Consider the following 19,839-nt stretch of genomic DNA (forward strand, 5'->3'; position numbering starts at 1 on the left):
TCTGCGTGTCATTCAGTCCCGAGACAAGAGCCCCTCCTCCTCAGTCTCTGCTACGGGGGGTCCCACGGGGTAGGAGAGGAGGGGTTTTATGTTTCCGGTTTTGTGATTACAAGATCCTTGGCCTGCTGTTGTCCTGACCAAAGAAAAGAGAAGTTTTTGAAGTCCAGGTCTCTTCTGACTCCAGGAGATAGTAATTTGGGGAAATGGGAGCCAAAAGAACCCTTTGAGATCTGGGGGTTTAAAAGGATCTTTAAAATATGGAGCTTTTAAAAATGAAAAGCTCATTTGTTTCAACACAAAAGCTGATGAATTCCCCAAAGCCATAAGTGTGTCCTTTGGGACAACTGGCAACATGCACCAGCCAGTCTCTGGAGCACACTCCTGCTTAGGGACCACAGGCGGTGTTGTGGCTGTAACGTGGGCACCAGCCACAGCAGCGTTGTCTGTATTTGCTGCCCGTAGGTCCCTTGTTTTCTTCAAGTCATGAAGGAACAAGAAAAGTGTCTTGTATTTAATCTTTAAAAAAGGATTGTGGCATAGAGGGCTGGCTCTTGGTGGCGTATAAGCCACCAGGTCAGTTTAGCTGTGCCGGCAACCACACCTCTCCCCTAAAACTAGTCCAGCTGTCTCCTAAAATTCAATCACAGCTGACATTGGTTATTTCTGTATTATTGGACCTGAGTTCACATGAGGATTTTTCCCAAAGCTTCCTTCCTTCTCCTGCTAGGTGACCCTGTCGCTGACAGCAAAACGGATGGCCAAGAAGAACTGCCTGGTGAAGAACCTGGAGGCTGTGGAGACCCTCGGCTCCACCTCCATCATCTGCTCAGACAAGACCGGGACACTGACCCAGAACAGGATGACAGTGGCCCATCTGTGGTTCGACAATCAGATCTTTGTGGCTGACACCAGTGAAAACCATTCAAGTAAGTCCTATGGAGAGCTTGGTCTGGTCAGAGCTGCGGACTCCGTCCTGGGGCTGAGCTGAGCACGCAGCAGGGTCTGTAGCCGGAGGATTGCTGGACTCACGGACGGCCAGCCCAACCCACAACAGCCACTGTTCTTTCTCTGTCTTCCAGACCAGGTCTTTGACCAAAGCTCTAGGACTTGGGCCTCCTTATCCAAGATAATAACATTGTGTAACCGAGCCGAGTTCAAGCCAGGACAGGAAAATGTTCCCATCATGAAGGTAATGCTTCTGCAGCACTCGGTCTTAAATCACAGCCAGTTTGGAGTCACTTGCTGGGGTCTGATTGTGTGCTTGATTTCATCTCTCCAGTTGCATAAAGTTTGTCCAGTGCTTGCAAGAGCAAGCCGGACTTACAAGACATACAGAAAGTTTTCTTCATGCACACTAGCTTTGAGAATACAAAGATGCTTAAAAGGTTTCAGAATATTGCTTTAGGGTCTTTAGAAAATTCTGGAAATGAATGCACCTCTAAGTTACTTTCTTGACTTTTCTGCCAGCTAAGTGGATGTAATCAAAGTTCCTTTTAATGTACATGCCATTCATGGAAATTTAAAATGTGATTGGATAAAAATAGAAGGACTCCTGTTAACTAGAATATGGCTGCAGACAAAGCTCTAGGGGTCCTGGAATATCGGAACATACAAAAAACTCTCCCCCTCCTGCCCTCTCCTCCTTCCCTTTCTCCCTTTTCCTCTCCGTCTCGATGAGTCACTGAATCTCTGTTCTCCTGGCTTTTCTATTTGCCATCTGTTTCCTTCCCTGACTCTTTTTCTTTCTTACTTTTTGTTTGTTTGTTTGCTTTTCCCTCCGTCAGGCAGTTCATTAATGCTCCTTTTGGCCAATTGCTTCTTTGTCAATATCTTCCAAATCTTTTTTTTTTTTTTTTTTGAGATGGAGTCTCGCTCTGTCGCCCAGGCTGGAGTGCAGTGGCCGGATCTCAGCTCACTGCAAGCTCCGCCTCCCAGGTTTACATCATTCTCCTGCCTCAGCCTCCCGAGTAGCTGGGACTACAGGCGCCTGCCACCTCGCCTGGCTAGTTTTTTGTATTTTTTAGTAGAGACGGGGTTTCACCGTGTTAGCCAGGATGGTCTCGATCTCCTGACCTTGTGATCTGCCTGTCTCAGCCTCCCAAAGTGCTGGGATTACAGGCTTGAGCCACCGCCCCCTGCCATTCCAAATCTTTATGTCCAGTTCTAATTTCTTACCTCAGCTCCAACCTGGATCTCTGGCTGGCTGTGTGCTTCCACTAGGAAGCTGCACAAATCATGCTCGTTTACTTCCACCCGTACCCAGCCTAGCTGCACATCAGTGCCTTGCCCTAATTTTCTAATTTTCTATGCTACAACCATTCTATTTGTCATTGGGCCAGAACATTTGGAAGTCATCTTTGACTTTATCCTTTCCTTATATCCAGTGAGTCACCAAGTTCTATCACTCTTGCTTCAAAATATACTTAACTTTACCTTTTATCAGCAGTACCTTGCATCTAAATAGCTGTATCGGCCGGGCGCGGTGGCTCAAGCCTGTAATCCCAGCACTTTGGGAGGCCGAGACGGGCGGATCACGAGGTCAGGAGATCGAGACCATCCTGGCTAACACGGTGAAACCCCGTCTCTACTAAAAAATACAAAAAAAAAAAAAAAAAAAAAATAGCCGGGCGAGGTGGCGGGCGCCTGTAGTCCCAGCTACTCGGGAGGCTGAGGCAGAATGGTCTAAACCCGGGAGGCGGAGCTTGCAGTGAGCTGAGATCCGGCCACTGCACCCCAGCCTGGGCGACAGAGCAAGACTCTGTCTCAAAAAAAAAAAAAAAAAGCTGTATCAACCTCTTAATTGATTGAAATTAAGCCTCCTTGATTCCAGTTTATCCCTCCTGGAGTCTTTCTCAAATGCCACTAATTTTCCCTAAATGGTGCTTTTTATATTCACTTAACTTTGTTCAAAATCTTTCTGTACTTCCCTGTGCTCTGCTTCTCAAGTCTAGACCTCAGGCTACCCTTCAGGGCCCACCAGGTCTTTCCCCGCCCTCCACATCCAATGGTACCTTGAGCGCTCACAGAGGAGCCTGCACCTCACGTCCCTGCACCTGCGTCCTGGTTTCTGGAAGGCTTTCTTCTCTGTGTATTGGTAACCCACCTGTCTATCAAGATCTAGTTCGTAGCTGCTTGTTTCCACAAAATCTTCAGTCCTCACAGAGATCCAGCTTCTCCAAACATCCCTAATGCCAGTAGGTGGCACCACTGTTTACACGCGTACCACTGTCTTGTGGCCCTCCCTGATCACGTGATAATGTCCCTCCAGCTAGATGGTAATGGGATCAGGAGGTGTGTTTTGGGTCCTGTGCTGAGGGCATGTTGGTTCATTAAATATGTGCTGCAAATATTTTTATTCTTTGATTCCCAGAAAGCTGTGATTGGAGATGCCTCAGAAACTGCTCTTTTAAAATTCTCAGAGGTCATTTTGGGTGATGTGATGGAAATTAGAAAAAGAAACCGCAAAGTAGCTGAAATCCCTTTTAACTCTACTAATAAATTTCAGGTGAGTTTTTCCTCACACCTGGTAATCTCTGTTACCGGCAGCATGAGCTTTCTACTTGCATGTATCCTTTGCTTACCTCATATTTCGAAGGATACCTGACTTCAAAGACAGCCGTCAGGGATACAGCACCCGGGCATCTGGTCCCCTAGGTCAAGCTACTTGCTGAAGCAGGGCAGAAAAAGAAAGAAAGGCAAGGACGTCATCAGCACTTGGCTGCTTCTATGAATGAGCCATCTCTGTCACAGGCACACACTCTCTCACACACACACACACACTCACACCACCACTAGCAGGTACCTTCTGCCGCGAGGAGCAGCAGCCACACTCCAAAGCATGAATGCCAGGTGGGCAGCGGGGAGGCGGAACACCCACTCCTCACACCTCTAGTGCATCAGGCCCTTGACCTACGTGGCCTCGTTCCATGTTCGCATCCGGCCTGTGAGGTAGGACTGACGAATCCTGACTCATAGAGGAGGAAGCAGGCCCTTAAAAAGTGTTGAGAGGCCAGAATTGCACAGCACCCGGTGTTCCCAAGGCTGACACCAAGTCCACGATTCTCCCACCATCACACAGATGGAGTGTGGCACAGTTCAGGCCATGGGAGCAAGCCCTGCCCTTTGGGGAGACCACTGAGCGGCCCCTCGGGTGACAGCCCCGTCGCTCTCCGGGGCCATCCCCTGTGCTGTGGGTGGGAGTCTCCTTTGCGTCCCCTGCTCAGGTAGAAGATGACCATCCTTGCTTGGTTATCTCAGCATGCGGAGCTGGCCAACAGTCAGCCGTCACAGCCTCCCCATGTTAACACAAATGACAGTTGGGAGCCCCAGGTCCCCATGCAGATGGGATTTTCCACAGAGCCCATGCTGAAAGCAGGATCTGGACTTGAGCTTTGCACAATAGTCAAGTATAGAAATAGAATAACCACAACTGTATGTGTGGAGATTTCTGTTGATTATCCACCCATCTTAGTTCGGATGGAATTTAGGGTTAAAGAAGAACTCTTTTTTTTTTTTTTTTTTTTTTTTTTTGAGAAGGAGTTTCTCTTCTCAAAAAGAGACTCTTGTCACCCAGGCTGGAGTGCAGTGGTGTGCTATCGGCTCACTGCAACCTCCACCTCCCAGGTATAAGCAATTCTCCTGCCTCGGCCTCCTGAGTAGATGGGATTACAGGCATGCACCCCCTTGCCCAGCTAATTTTTTGTATTTTTAGTAGAGACAGAGTTTCACCATGCTGGCCGGGCTGGTCTCTGACACCCTGACCTCAGGTGATCCATCCACCTTGGCCTCCCAGAGTGCTGGGATTACAGGTGTGAGCCACCAAGCCCAGCCTAGAGAAGAACTCTTGTGTTGTGAACGTCTTCTTTGTGGATAGTGAGCCAACAAAGAATCACAGTTAGCTAAATAGACAACTAACCAGAAACGTATAATGTAAAATACTCGAGCCAAGAAATCACATCTCTTATGTAAAACGTAAGTAAAAATAGAGTGGGTAACGGTCCTAAAAGACTGTTTTAGGACGACTATTATTATACTAACAATGCTAGTAATAATAGGAGCTGTTCTGTGCTAATTTCCACACGTATTAAATCATTCATTCTCACGACGACGCTGTGGGGTGGGTAGAGGATGAGGAGGTTGAGGTGCCGCGCATCCGTGCATAGTGTGAAGATGGGGTTCGATGATGCCTCCATCAGCAGCAGGACTCGGAACCTGCTGAAGCTCCGTCAGGGAGAAAAAGCAGGTTCCATGAGGCCTTGTGTACAAGTTGGAGGAGAAAGTGGCTACATAGAGTGGGACTAGAAAGGGGAGAGGGGCCTGTGTGAGTCCCTGCTGAAGAGGTTGAAGGTGCTGTCTGGATGCTGTTAGGGTCATTTTATGTCTACACATGAGCAGTGCTCAGCCTCACCTGGACTTCACATGTCATGGCCTTGGAAGGAGACATCTCTGCTGGAAGGAAAGGAAATGGAAAGCCTATATCTTATTGATTAGAATAGTGATCAATAGTGTGCTGCTCCAAACACACTGGTCCGTTAAGACATTTAAAACGTTTATGGCAAATTGGAAAATGTTTTTAAAAGTTTTATATAACGATGAATGTATTTAATTTAAAAGATTATCCTTTGTAGCCTCCATGATTAAGGGCAGGGACTCTGAAGCCTGCTAGCCTGGGCTCAAATCCCAGCTCAGCCACCAGATAGCCACCTATTGCTCAGTGACCTTGAGTGAAGCATTGAACCTCTGTGCCTCAGTTTCCTCCTTTGTAAAAGGGAATAATAGTACCCATGGCCTTAAAGTTGTTTTGAGGACAAGTGAGTCGATGTGGACAGCACTTAGAACAGTGCCTGGCACTTGGTACACACCAGGAAAGTGTTTTATATTATCCCTATGTTTTAAATGTAAAAAGCGTTATCTTGGCCGGGTACAGTGGCTCACACCTGTAATCATAGCACTTTGGGAGACCGAGGAAGGCAGATTGCTTGAGCCCAGGAGTTCAGGAGCAGCCTGGGCAAGATACCAAGACCTTATCTCTACAAAAAAAACAAAAAACGAAATTAACTGGGCATGGTGGCACATGCCTGTAGTCCCAGCTACTTGGGAGGCTGAGGTGGGAGGACTGCTTGAACCTGGGAGGTCGAGGCTGCCGTGAGTTGTGATCTCGCCACTGCACTCCAGCCTGGGTGACAGAGCCCTGTCTCAAAAAACAAAAAACAAAACAAAACAAAACAAATTAAGAGAGAAAGAAAAAGAAAAGGCCTATGTTTTAGAAAGCGATAGTGATAACAGACGGGAGGATTTTTGTTTGGTTTGGGTTTTGTTGGTTGGTTGGTTTTCTGAATGTCTTTACTTGATCATTAAGAAAAGAAGTTGGGGCCGGGCGCGTTGGCTCAAGCCTGTAATCCCAGCACTTTGGGAGGCCGAGATGGGCGGATCACGAGGTCAGGAGATCGAGACCATCCTGGCTAACACGGTGAAACCCCGTCTCTACTAAGAAATACAAAAAACAGCTGGGCGAGGTGGCGGGCGCCTGTAGTCCCAGCTACTCGGGAGGCTGAGGCAGGAGAATGGCGTGAACCCGGGAGGCGGAGCTTGCAGTGAGCTGAGATCGGGCCACTGCACTCCAGCCTGGGCGACAGAGCGAGACTCCGTCTCAAAAAAAAAAAAAAAAAAAAAAAGAAGTTGGCCAGGCGCGGTGGCTCAAGCCTGTAATCCCAGCACTTTGGGAGGCCGAGATGGGTGGATCACGAGGTCAGGAGATCGAGACCATCCTGGCGAACACGGTGAAACCCCGTCTCTACTAAAAACACAAAAAATCAGCCGGGCGAGGTGGCGGCGCCTGTGGTCCCAGCTACTCGGGAGGCTGAGGCGGGAGAATGGCGGGAACCCGGGAGGCGGGGCTTGCAGTGAACCAAGATGGCGCCGCTCACTCCAGCCTGGGCCACAGAGCGAGACTCCGCCTCAAAAAAAAAAAAAAAAAGAAAAAAGAAAAGAAGGAGCAGCAGTTGGTAACCCTATTTGCCCTATGCTTCTTCTTTTTGTACTCATCTTTGCATTTACCTTTGAACCCAAAAGTCTATGAAATACTGATTTGTAAAGAACTGTTAGACCCAAAATTGGAACACTTTTCTTTGCGATGTATTTTCTCCCAAACACTCCAGCTTCCTGAGATTCCTCTTGAGTGCTTAGAAGAGTAAGGGCTAGATAAGAGTTAGTCCTTTTATTCTTGTATATCGATTTTTTTGCATATCTTATTAGGATGGATCTAGAAGTAGAATTGCTGGGTCAAGAGCATTCCTATTAAAATGGAGACTTCTGTGACTCGGCTGTCTTCCTCAAACACTATAGGTGGAAGTGGCCACTTCCTCACACCGCCATTTTCTATGACATCCAAGCAGGAAAACTGGGCGGACAATGAGGTGAAGAGGTGCAGGAATCCTGCCGCCTCCTGCCCTCCTGAGCTCAGAGTAGTTTGGGTCTGAAAGATGGCTGCTCCCCACAGGGAGGTAGAGGAGGTGAGATGCAGAGACTGGCAGCCCCTTAACTCTCACGGGCACCCTGGGAGATCTTGTTCAAGGCACAAGATTTCACATGCTGACGGCCACATCTAGCCTGCCTAAAGCAGCCAGTTTTGCTTGAAAGATGAGCTTCACTTACTGCAGGTTCCAACCCAGGGTGCCCCACTCTGGGCTGGGGCCAAGTCTAGAGCTCTTCGTCTTACTTGGCCACAGAAAGAAAAAGGATGGAACATGCAGAGGATGCCATTGTTCCTCCTCCTCCTTTACATTTAATGGACCAGTAGAGAAGAAGGAATGCGTTTCACCTGTCTGTAAGTAACACGCTCTGTTCATTCCTTCCCAGCTCTCCATCCACGAGACAGATGACCCCCACGACAAGCGCTTCCTCATGGTGATGAAGGGGGCCCCTGAGCGCATCCTAGAGAAATGCAGCACCATCATGATCAATGGCGAGGAGCACCCACTGGATGAGAGCACCGCCAAGGCCTTCCACACAGCCTACATGGAGCTGGGCGGGCTGGGCGAGCGTGTGCTGGGTGAGTGCGGCGGCAGGGTCCTGCCCATCACCTGGTGGGCACAGAGATGAGGCAGGCACCTTGGGGACCTGTGACCTCGCCGAGTGGCCATGGCATCCACGTGAAGCATGTAAAGGAGAACGTGATAAGCAGGATGGGAAAAAGGAGAGGATGCTGTGTGACAGCACCAAGCAGGGTGAGGTGGCCTGCAGGATGGGAAAAAGGAGAGGATGCTGTGTGACAGCACCAAGCAGGGTGAGGTGGCCTGCAGGATGGGAAAAAGGAGAGGATGCTGTGTGACAGCACCAAGCAGGGTGAGGTGGCCTCCACAGAGGCGAGCTCAGGGAAGACTTTATGGAAGGAGTTAAATTTCAAACTGGGCCTTAAGTGGCTGCAGTTGAGGGGAGATGGGGAAAGTTTCCAGGGCCCAGGGAACAGCATAGGCCAAGCACAGAGGCAGAGCAGTGTGGGGCACAGGGGGTGCTGCCAGCAGGTGAGACGGCACCGTCACGGAAACAGGGCTCAAGGGCTAGTTTGGAGATGATGAGATGGAGGTCTTGAACATGTGGGTGAGGAGCCAGGTTTCATCCTGCAGTCAGTGGAGAGCACCGAGGGCTGTGCCACCAGAGTGAGCTGGGCAGTAACGGGCTGGGGAAGACTTTGTGGAAGGAGTTAAATTTCTTTTAGGAGGCAGTTGCCCTTGTTCAGGCAAAAGGGATGGGAATTTGATCGGGGTGATGGGAATGGGAAGGAGAGATCAGGGGCAAGAGAGTTCATAGAGGTAGAATTGGTAAGACTTAGAACCAATTAGAGGAGGATAGTCAGTTTAAAAATGATTAAGCTTCCCATTTAGCGACTAGGAAGAGAGGGATGCCAGTGATGCAGACAAAGTGTCAGGAGGGAAGAAACCTTAGAAATGCAACCACGGGGGGAGGACCCAATGGGGGTGCCTGTAGTGTTGTCAAAGGGGACAGCACCAGGGCTGGCGGAATGGTGCCCCATCAGGACCACAGAATGACAATTCAAGGAAACAGAAGTGTATGGTTGATGATCCAGCTCATTAAACACCATGGAAGTCCTCAGCAATATAGATGCAATCTGTAGAATGTGTGTTTCTAAAGGCTACTGGAGTTGGCAAAGCAGATAAAGTAACCCACAGCACCGGGTACTCTACACGGGACTGATGCCCACTTGTGTTTGACCTCTCAAAGCCTGCTCCACTGACGTTTGCAAAGCAGTGGGCCAGGCTGAAAATAAACTGGATGTGAAAGCTGATCACACGATCTTGGAGGTCCCACCAGACACAAGAGTCCCTTCCACCTCAGCCCATGAGAGGCTGATGCCTTCTGAGAAAAGGGTGGCTCAGCCCCATTCCTGCTGGCCTTTCTTTTGGGCTTATCTTGATCTAACACTGAACTTTGTGCCCCTCCCCTGAAGCCCCTTGTTTCTTCACATGCTGTTTTCTCTGCTGAAAATGGCCTTCCTACCTCCACCCTCCCTTTTTACCCTAGAAATCATCTGTGCCCCTCTCAGGGTTCAGGTTGCATGTGACCTCCTCGGGGAAGTCTGTCTTGACCCTCCAGGGGTCAGGACGCAGCTAAAGTGTGTCTCTGCCCTGAGACGGGCCCTGTGCTCAATCCCTTTAACTCTGTGCCCTACTAAGCTTCAGAAGTGGAGACTGTGTACGCCCGAGAACTTGGCAATATAGCAAGATATATTTCTTTCTTTCTTTCTTTTTTTTTTTTTTTTTTTTGAGACGGAGTCTCCCTCTGCCGCCCAGGCTGGAGTGCAGTGGCCGGATCTCAGCTCACTGCAAGCTCCGCCTCCCGGGTTCACGCCATTCTCCTGCCTCAGCCTCCCGAGTAGCTGGGACTACAGGCGCCACCACCTCGCCCGGCTAGTTTTTTGTATTTTTTAGTAGAGACGGGGTTTCACCGTGTTAGCCAGGATGGTCTCGATCTCCTGACCTCGTGATCCGCCCGCCTCGGCCTCCCAAAGTGCTGGGATTACAGGCTTGAGCCACCGCGCCCGGCCAGCAAGATATATTTCTAGAACACAGAGTCTAATGAGCACACAGTGAATTATATTTGGATAAAATATGTCTTTCCTAAAGAAATGCATTATGGAGTTGAAGAAATTAAACAATTCTGGCTTATTCTAATGTATTCGTAAAACAGTAGAGGACGGAGGTGTATCGGCACGTTCCCCTCTTATTTTTTTTTTTTTTTTTTGGTTTCCTATTCCAGTTTCACTGACTCCCTAATTCATCCGTATTACAGGTTTCTGTCATCTCTACCTGCCAGCACACGAGTTTCCAGAAACCTACAAATTTGACACAGACGCGATGAACTTCCCGACCTCCAACCTCTGTTTCGTGGGACTCTTGTCAATGATCGATCCCCCTCGGTCCACTGTGCCAGATGCAGTCACCAAATGCCGGAGTGCAGGGATCAAGGTGGGAGTTATTTTCCTGACTCAAGAAGCTCTCTCTTTATGTCGTGTTCCTTTCTAGTAATGTTTTTCATAGGAGACGGTCAGTATTTAGGTGTCTTCAAGTAAATATCAAATTCCTATTTTTATTTCTAGTTTCACTGTGCTAAAGTTACTGAAACTGTCCCACAAAAACAACATGATTGTGTCTATGTGGAATGAACCACATACACAGTAAGTGCAATGAGAAGAATCTCCTAGTGCTTTGAAGTGACCATATCTCGCCCTAGTCCATGGTAGATACTGAAAGGCTTTATCGGCCGGGCGCAGTGGCTCACACCTGTAATCCCAGCACTTTAGGAGACCGAGGCAGGCAGATCACCTGAGGGCAGGAGTTCAAGACCAGCCATGGCTAACATGGGGAAACCCCGTTTCTACTAAAAATATAAAAAATTAGCCAGGCGTGGTGGCGCACACCTGTAATCCCAGCTACTGGGGAGGCGGAGGCAGGAGAATCACTTGAACCCAGGAGGCGGAGGTTGCGGTAAGCCGAGATCATGCCATTGCACTCCAGCTTGGGCAACAAGAGTGAAACTCTCGTCTAAAAAAAAAAAAAAAAAAAAGAAAGAAAAAAGGCTTTATTACCCAATCTTGAGGCTCAGTCCCCATAATCCATGTTCATCATTACTATGTTAATATTAAGACTGTTGAAGCAACATGAGGCTGCCCCCAAGTAGACACTCACCAGCCCTTTCACAAATAAAGTGGCGTCAAAGGGGAAGGGCTTCCTTTTGTGTCAGAGGAGGAAGTGTGTGAAGCTTAGAAGCAAGGGTAGACCCAATGGGATTAGTGTTTCCTCCAAAGACAGTTGTCTTGTAGATCCAGAGCTGCCGCTGTAATCACCAGCCACATTCTCCCAGGGCACTATGGAGTAGGCAATACTGAGCCATCCCCACTTTGACTGGCCGAGTTCTTCATTATCCATGGGCCTTCTCGTTGGCGTGCTCTAGGTTATTATGGTTACTGGCGATCATCCCATCACAGCCAAAGCGATCGCCAAGAGTGTGGGGATCATTTCAGCCAACAGTGAAACAGTGGAAGACATTGCACGTCGCCTCAGCATTGCTGTGGAGCAAGTTAACAAATGGTAAGCACAGGAGCCGCATAGCAAAAATTCCAGCTCATACCCATGGGGCCCCACTGGCTCTAAAGAGCTGCAGTACTTGGAACAAATCAGCTTTTTGCTCTGAGAGGTAGGCTGCTTTGAGCTATAATTTGCATATCCATGTATTCACTCTAATTTCACTGAGCAGCTAATATGTGCCAGGCACAGTGTTGATACTATGAAATGACCCTTTATGTGTTCCTTGTTTGAAATTTCAAAATCCAGTGTGCTCTGGGCACAAAACCTACTGTGCCCAACTTAGAATGAGAAAAACTGAAACAAAGGGTTTATATGAAATTACTTGCCATAGATGCAGTTGCGTAATTCGGAGTCGTAAGAACCCTGTGGGTTGTTTCACGCACCCCACCTTGGTAAGCATCTTGGGTATTTATCCACCCAGTTTCATAACGTGTAAACACACCCTTCTTTTTTATTTGGTAATAAATAGAATGGAAGCTTCTTAAGGCAAGTTTTATTTCCTTGTTTCTCCTAATTCTTTTAATCATGTTTATCCTTAGGTCTTTTAATCATGTTCATCCAACTGTTCATTCACTCGTGTATTTATTCTTTCAATAATTATTTATTGTGTGCCAACTACATACCAGACAAAAGCTGGAACTACCATAGCAAACTGAACAATACTACCCACACCCTTGGGGATCTTTCCATCGAGCCAAGGAGACAGAAACAAAGCTAATAATGATGTGGTCAGTGTAATGAAGGAGGCACACAGGGCTAGGGAGCTGGGCATGCGGGAGAGTGGCCTGGGCTGTGCCTGGTCTCCATGAGTCAAAGACTCCAAATTCTCAGGTTGAGAAGAAATGTTCATTAGCTGGTTTATACTTTAACGCATGCAGGAGACGAAGGAAAGACCAGTGCACCTCTTCAGTTTCCCCGAGCACTAAGGTCTTTTAGGGACACACAGCTGTCAGGTCATAACAAATTACCAAGCCAAACAACTAACCAGCTCCCGCCTCTGGGCACAGCAACAGCACCTGAAGTCTAAGAGTCTTGCAATGCCCTTTAGTCTACATAGCGTCCCTCTATGAAAACAAGTTTGGGGCTTGTTTATTTGTTTGGCTTTGTAAGATAATCGGATTATATTTTTTTCACTTTAGAATTTTAAACAAATATTTTTTTTTTTTTTTTTTTTTTTTTTTTTTTTTTAGACAGAGTCTCTGTCAGTCACCCAGGCTGGAGTGCAGTGGTGTGATCTCAGCTCACTGCAGTCTCCACCTCCTGGGTTCAAGCGATTCTCCTGCCTCAGCCTCCTGAGCAGCTGGGATTACAGGCGCCCACGACCATGCCTAGCTCATTTTGTATTTTTAGTAGAGACAGGGCTTTGCCATGTTGGCCAGGCTGTTCTTGAACTCCTGACCTTAAGTGATCCACCCATCTTAGCCTCCCAAAGTGCTGGGATTACAGGCGTGAGCCACCACGCCCGGCCTAAAAGAATTTTTTTTAAGAGTGGTCAAGCGCAGTAGTGAGAAGAGGGGAAAGAGTAGAAGAGTTTGATCTGTAACTGACTGTGAACGATCAGTTGAGATAATTCACTACTACCTTCAGACCAGCTGAGTCTTTTTTTAGATACAAGGTCTCCTTCTGTCATATCACCCAGGCTGGAGTGCAATGGTGTGATCATAGCTCACTGCAGCTTCGACCTCCTCGGTTCAAGAGATCCTCCCCTCTCAGCCTCCCAAGTGGCTGGGACTACAGGATTGTGCTACTGCACCCAGCTTCATTTTAGCAGATTTTTTTTTTTGAGATGGAGTCTTGCTCTGTCACCCAGGCTGGAGTGTGGAGGGCAGTGGTGAAATCTCTGCTCACTGTAATCTCCATCTCCTGGGTTCAAGCAATTCTCCTGCCTCAGCCTCCTGAGTAGCTGGGATTACAGGCGTGTGCCACCACACCCGGCTAATTTTTGTACTTTTAGTAGAGACAGGGTTTCACCATGTTGGCCAGGCTGGTCTTTAACTCTTGGCTGTAAATGATCTGCCCACCTTGGCCTCCCAGAGTGCAGGGACTGCAGGCGTGAGCCACTGCGCCTGGCCCATTTTAGCAATTTTTAATGAAAGTTGTATATAAGATACCTTATTCCTGCATCTTCTCAATTCCTTCCTTTTTATATTTGCTGTCCAGTTTTAGCCTGGTGATGGCCACGTGCTGGGTGATATGCACACAATGGTCATGCCCTTAGCCTCCTCCTATGCTCCTGTTGTGTATAAATGGCACATTTCTTCCTATAAACCTGAACTGCTTTCCCAATTTGCTGACCTGTATAGTGTCCTTGTGCAACCTCAACTTCCTCATCCTTTCGGATGTGCATGGATGGAACTGTGCTTGGAGCGGACCCCAGAATGTGGTTCTGTCTCAGCTCTTTGGAACGAGAGAAAGATATAATCTTCCTACAAATGTGGGAAGGTGCATTGAAATGCCTTTTATGATTCTGGCCTCAGTCAAAAGTCACAAAGGGACTGAACTTCCTCTTGGCCACTGCCATTCTGCTCATGGCCACAAAAGGGAAAGTGGACTGCACATTTGTGTACGAATCACCACACTGCGTGAAGCGGATGCTTTTGTGAATGTTTTCAGTTATTCACTTCATCAGCTCTAGTTTCATGACCATATAAAAATTGCATCTTAGCAGGTGTAAGGGGAAAGGAAACATCCCTTCTTTCTTCTCTTACTTTGATTATTTTTTACCAGCAATTAAGAAGACCTGTAGTTTGAGTCAAGGGCTAGAATCCCAATACTTAGCACCAAGAGGAAAAACAGACCTAAAATGCCCAAAACTTGCCAATTGCAAAGAAAAGGACCTGCAGTGGTTTGTACCTACAGTGTTTAAGCTGAGATTTGAAGGCTGAAATGTAGTGTTAGCCACGAGAAGCTGAGGTGAGAGATGCCCATTCCTGGTCAGGGAGCCAGACCCGTGAAGGCCTTAGGGTACGGGGGATGGAGGATATCAGAACTGAGAGCATCCAGGGGGCAGGAGGGAGAGCCCAAGGCGAGGTGAAGCTTGACAGCGCAGGCCCCACCTAGGCTCGCTGGCCAAAGTTAGGGATTCTGGGGTCTGCCCCAAGCACAGTGGAAAGCCGCTGAAGAGTTTTAGCAGGGGAGTGGCGCAGGCAGCTCTGCATCATCAATAGGCCCTAGAGCCTTACCTTTATAGTCAGCAGGGAATAGTGCTGCCCAAAGACTTCAGTCAACTGCTGCCTACTAGCACATCGCACAAAGATGACACTCTGTAAATCTGAAATAAACAACAGCAAATAATTATTACCCCTTGTTTGGGCATAAAAGAATTCTAGGACCCAAAATGTATGAACAGGCAGTTTGGGGGTTTTATTTTTGTTTTTGTTTTTGAGACAGGGCCTCCCTGTGTCACCCAGGCTTGAGTGTAGTGTCATGATCATGGCTTACTGCAGCCTCAACCCCTCAGGCTCAAGCAATCCTCCTGTCTTAGCCTCATGAGTAGCTGGGACCACAGGCACATGCCACCATACCTGGATAATTTTTAAAAGTTATTTGTAGAGACAGGGGCTCTCACTATGTTGCCCAGGCTGGTCTTGAACTCTTGGCCTCAAGTGAGCCTCCTACTCAGCCTCCCAAAGTGCTGGGATTACAGGCATGAGCCACTGCGTTTGGCCACGAATGGGCAGTTTTTTAACTTCCTTTTACTTCTGAAGTCAAGCGTTGCTCTAGGAAGTACCACGCTCACCTGTTCTAGTAGGGATGAGGCTACCTGGTTTTTTTATTCCTATGGTTATATGATACCAAGAAATGGTGTTACATTTTAGCCTCAGTTTGCCCTCTTGAAATGGAGACTAACGTGTTCCCAGGACTCCTGTTACCTCGCTAGAGCATTAGGTATGAAGGACACTGGGTTCCAGGTCAAGTCAGAGACTTCAGCCAGCATCCTGCCTGGACCAGTGTTTTAACCTAAGATCTGCCCTCGGGCCTCACCCAGTTTCTTCTGGCCCTTCTAGGGATGCCAAGGCTGCTGTGGTGACTGGCATGGAGCTGAAGGACATGAGCTCGGAACAGGTGGATGAGATCTTAGCCAACTACCAGGAGATTGTCTTTGCCCGGACATCCCCCCAGCAGAAGCTGATCATTGTGGAGGGCTGTCAGAGGCAGGTGGGTGGACAGCAGCATCCAGAGGACTGACAGGCCCATCACTGTCCATGGGCAAGTGCAGAGGTCCGGATCTCACGTTAGGCTGTGGTGCCTTTGAAACTTCAAGAGAGAGTTCTTGGCTCATCCTCATCACCTGACCTTTCCACCCTCTCAGGTGGGCTGGCCCCTGTCCTCCTTTGAGACCCACACCACATGTTCCCCGAAAGGCTCACCCCAGCTCTCTGCATTTTATCATGAGAGCCCGGGGCTTCTGAGGTGAAGCATTTGCCACTGCGGTAAGTGTGAGTGAAGAAAGATTTAAAATGCAAAGATATGAAACAAAAAATGTGAAGACATAAGATATAAAACACCTGCGCTTTCGGTTGTCCTCATTTGCACACATCTTGTTCAGCGATCCTTGTTCCTGCTTCTAAGATTTCTCATCTTTATCTTTTCCCCTAAATGGGCCCTTCAGTTCAGCCGTAATCGTCCTCGCAACCTCAAGAGAAAGGGTGGCCGCGTTGCTGTTCCAGGCCTGCAACCCGTTGGGCCTGCCCACTCCCACTTTCTCCCTGGGTCCCCCGCTGCAGGATGCCGTTGTTGCTGTGACAGGGGATGGAGTTAATGACTCTCCGGCTCTAAAGAAGGCAGACATTGGGGTTGCCATGGGGATAGCAGGTTCTGACGCAGCCAAAAACGCAGCCGACATGGTCTTGCTGGACGACAACTTTGCGTCCATCGTCACTGGGGTGGAGGAAGGTGAGTGAGTCTCAGGGCGTCTTCCCAAGGGCCAGGGTGGTCTGGGGGACTAGAAGCAAGTTCTGAAGGAGAAACCTCTCTGCCTAGGTCGCCTGATCTTTGACAACCTCAAGAAGACGATTGCTTACACCCTGACCAAGAACATTGCTGAGCTGTGCCCCTTTCTGATCTACATCATCGTCGGGCTCCCTCTGCCCATTGGAACCATCACCATTCTGTTCATTGACTTGGGGACAGACATTGTAAGTGACACTGAAGGGAACAGGGTGTGATGCCTGCCCCCGGGGAGGTCGAGTTCAGGGTCGCTACCTTCAAGGGCAGGGGACGGACTAACTCAATGCTTCTCGGCTTCCATGCGACGGGGCCTGTAGCTCTGCATTTCTCACAGGTTCTCAGATGGTGCCCATTCTACCGGTCCACATGCCACACCTCAAAGCAAGGGTCCAGAGGCATCTGCCAAATGTTTGGAAATTAAAACCAGTCTACAGTGACTTTTTTTTTTTTCTCTTGAGACAGAGTTTCACTGTCATCGCCCAGGCTAGAGTACAGTGGTGCTATCTCGGCTCATTGCAACCTCCGCCTTCTGGGCTCAAGCAATTCTCCCACCTCAGCCTCCCAGGTAGTTGGGACTACAGGCTTGTGCCACCACACCTGGCTAATTTTTGTATTTTTAGTAGAGATGGGGTTTCCTGGCCTCAAGTGATCCACCTGTCTCGACCTCCCAAAGTGCTGGGATTACAGGCGTGAGTCACTACACCTGGCCTATAGCAAGCTTTTCAAGACATGAGTCTTCATCCTCAAAAAAAGAAAGAAAGAAAGAAATGCCATTGGTCAGTTTCAGCCTGTGTGCCTCCCTTTTTTTTTTTTTTTTTTTTTTTTTTTTTGAGACGGAGTCTCGCTCTGTCGCCCAGGCTGGAGTGCAGTGGCGCGATCTCGGCTCACTGCAAGCTCCGCCTCCCGGGTTCACGCCATTCTCCTGCCTCAGCCTCCCGAGTAGCTGGGACTACAGGCGCCCACAACCGCGCCCGGCTAATTTTTTGTATTTTTAGTAGAGACGGGGTTTCACCGTGGTCTCGATCTCCTGACCTTGTGATCCGCCTGCCTCGGCCTCCCAAAGTGCTGGGATTACAGGCGTGAGCCACCGCGCCCGGCCTCCCTTTTCTTTTGGGAAGATGGAGCTGTCACTCAGTCATCCAAATAACCTCTGGGGCCCAGTGACTAAAGTGATCGTCTCACAGCCACCCCCTGTTAAGTAAGAGACTCTGACATGGAAGCCCTTTACCTAAACACAGTAAGAAGTAGTGGTTATGAAGACTTTATAAAGCCTTGCCCTACAGTAATGTCACCTAAACCTTCCCCTTTTCCAATATCCATGTAAAGAAAGCCCCGTGAAAGCTGCCCAGGTCTGTGGTTTACATGGGCAAGCAGGGAAAGCAACAGACAGCAAGCTGAATTCTTAGCAGGACACTGGCCCTTCCAATTGCCCCCTTCCCGTCTCTTGTTTTCTATAACACCCAGGTAATCCCTAATTCCTAGAGAGACTGGAGATGCCTCTCCCTCTGAGGGATATTGAGGTCCCCAAAGTTGATGGGTCATTTTCCAAGCCCTTCACATTTGCCTGCCTGGCTCTGCTGCAGCGCTTCTCCAAGCCCGGTGCGGGCATCTCCTGGGAGCTTGCTAGACATGCACACCCTGGGTACTGGTGGACACCTGCAGCCCCAGCTACTCAGAAGGCCAGTGCGGGAGGATTGCTTCAGCTCAGGAGTTAGAGTCCAGCCTGGTCAACACAAGAGAGACCTAGTCTCTTAAAAACTAAAAATTAAGAACAAATAAAATAAAAATGTTATTGCAGATAACTGGGCTAGGAATGGAAATAGGTTGTACACCCATTGTCTAAAAGGAAAGAAAGAAATGCAAATTCTCTGGCTCCAGTCCAGTGCTCCTGAATCGGGAAGTCTGGAGGTGGGGTGCAATCATGTCTTTCAGCAGGTCCTCCCACCCGGAGGGAGAGGACGGCATAGAAATCCTCCCTGTAGGGGAAGAGTGCTTTATCACCCGCAGTCTTCAGAACTGCCAGCACAGGGTGATAAAAAGCAGCTGATTTCTAAAGGCACTATTCTTAAATTCCCATACAGACAACATGCCCTCTACTGCCTATAGCCTGATGGGCCAGCTCCATGCCCCCACCTCATCCAGCCAGTGCCCCACCCACCCCAGCCCCGCTCCCCTACTGTGGGTAGAGCAGAGCATCCTGGGGTTAGACCTCACCAGCCTCTTCCCCTCTAGATCCCCTCCATCGCCTTGGCCTATGAGAAAGCTGAAAGTGACATCATGAACAGGAAACCTCGCCACAAGAAGAAGGACAGACTGGTGAACCAGCCGCTTGCCGTGTACTCGTACCTGCACATTGGTACGATGAGGGCACGTCTTCCCCATCACACCAGGGCCTGCCCCGAGAACTGAATTCACTGGAGTCGGGGACACAGTCAGAAAGTGTGGTTTTCCTCCAAGGCCTGGGTTGGGGAGGGAGGGGGAACTAAGAGCCGACAGGGACAGGACGAGGCAGTTCCCTGAGGCCATCATAGAACCTGTGTCCTATCTCTCTTGTTCTTTCAGGCCTCATGCAAGCCCTGGGAGCTTTCCTTGTGTATTTCACTGTCTATGCACAGGAGGGCTTTCTGCCCCGCAGTCTCATTAACCTGCGGGTAGAATGGGAGAAGGACTACGTGAATGACTTGGAAGACAGCTATGGGCAGGAATGGGTGAGTGGCGGGAGCCCTGCCGCAGAGTCCACCTGATTCTCTCCATGCTGATTGCCCTGCCCAGACTTACACAGAACCTCCATGTCCCTGACAGCCCGGGAAAGCTTTAATTAATAGGGCTCAGGGCCCCCTTGCTGACACGTGTTTGGCCTTTGCCGGGTCTCAAGACTCAGCCTCCTCTCTCGGACTGGACGCCAAGAGGTCCCTTTTTTAACTTCAGCTTTGCCATTGGTATAGAAGAGTGACCAGCCCAGCCACACCTACAGTGGGTCCAAATAAATTTACATCGTTCAGGCCGGGTGCGGTGGCTCACGCCTGTAATCTCAGCGCTTTGGGAAGCTGAGGAGGGAGAATCACTTGAGCCCAGGAGTTTGAGACCAACCTGGCCAATGAGACCCTACCTGTATTAAAAATAATAGTAATGATAATTTTTAAAAGATTAACATTTTCCCCTACTCAGGTGGTTCAGGAAGGAAAAATGTTTCTTTCCAAACACTAGGAGGTGGCCCACTCTCAGTCTGGGTGAGGTGTGGAGACAGCATGAAGCTGTAGAGAACTGCACTGCAATTTCCTAGAAG

The 19,839-nt window shown here is 48.9% G+C and overlaps 1 protein-coding gene across 1 annotated transcript in view; it reads left to right on the forward strand.

Annotated features, from left to right (window-relative positions):
- Nucleotides 1-19,839, forward strand: part of ATP12A (ATPase H+/K+ transporting non-gastric alpha2 subunit) — a 33,284-nt gene that overhangs the window by 11,358 nt on the left and 2,087 nt on the right. Inside the window, exons 9-19 of the mRNA XM_050767089.1 lie at nt 728-926; nt 1,080-1,189; nt 3,371-3,505; nt 7,858-8,050; nt 10,309-10,484; nt 11,470-11,606; nt 15,611-15,761; nt 16,331-16,499; nt 16,587-16,741; nt 18,786-18,909; nt 19,116-19,261. Of these exons, the coding sequence (XP_050623046.1) occupies nt 728-926; nt 1,080-1,189; nt 3,371-3,505; nt 7,858-8,050; nt 10,309-10,484; nt 11,470-11,606; nt 15,611-15,761; nt 16,331-16,499; nt 16,587-16,741; nt 18,786-18,909; nt 19,116-19,261 (1,695 nt within the window). The remainder of the gene's footprint in view (nt 1-727; nt 927-1,079; nt 1,190-3,370; nt 3,506-7,857; nt 8,051-10,308; nt 10,485-11,469; nt 11,607-15,610; nt 15,762-16,330; nt 16,500-16,586; nt 16,742-18,785; nt 18,910-19,115; nt 19,262-19,839) is intronic.

This window comes from Macaca thibetana, chromosome 17 (assembly GCF_024542745.1).
Source record: "Macaca thibetana thibetana isolate TM-01 chromosome 17, ASM2454274v1, whole genome shotgun sequence".
Lineage (NCBI taxonomy): Eukaryota > Metazoa > Chordata > Mammalia > Primates > Cercopithecidae > Macaca > Macaca thibetana.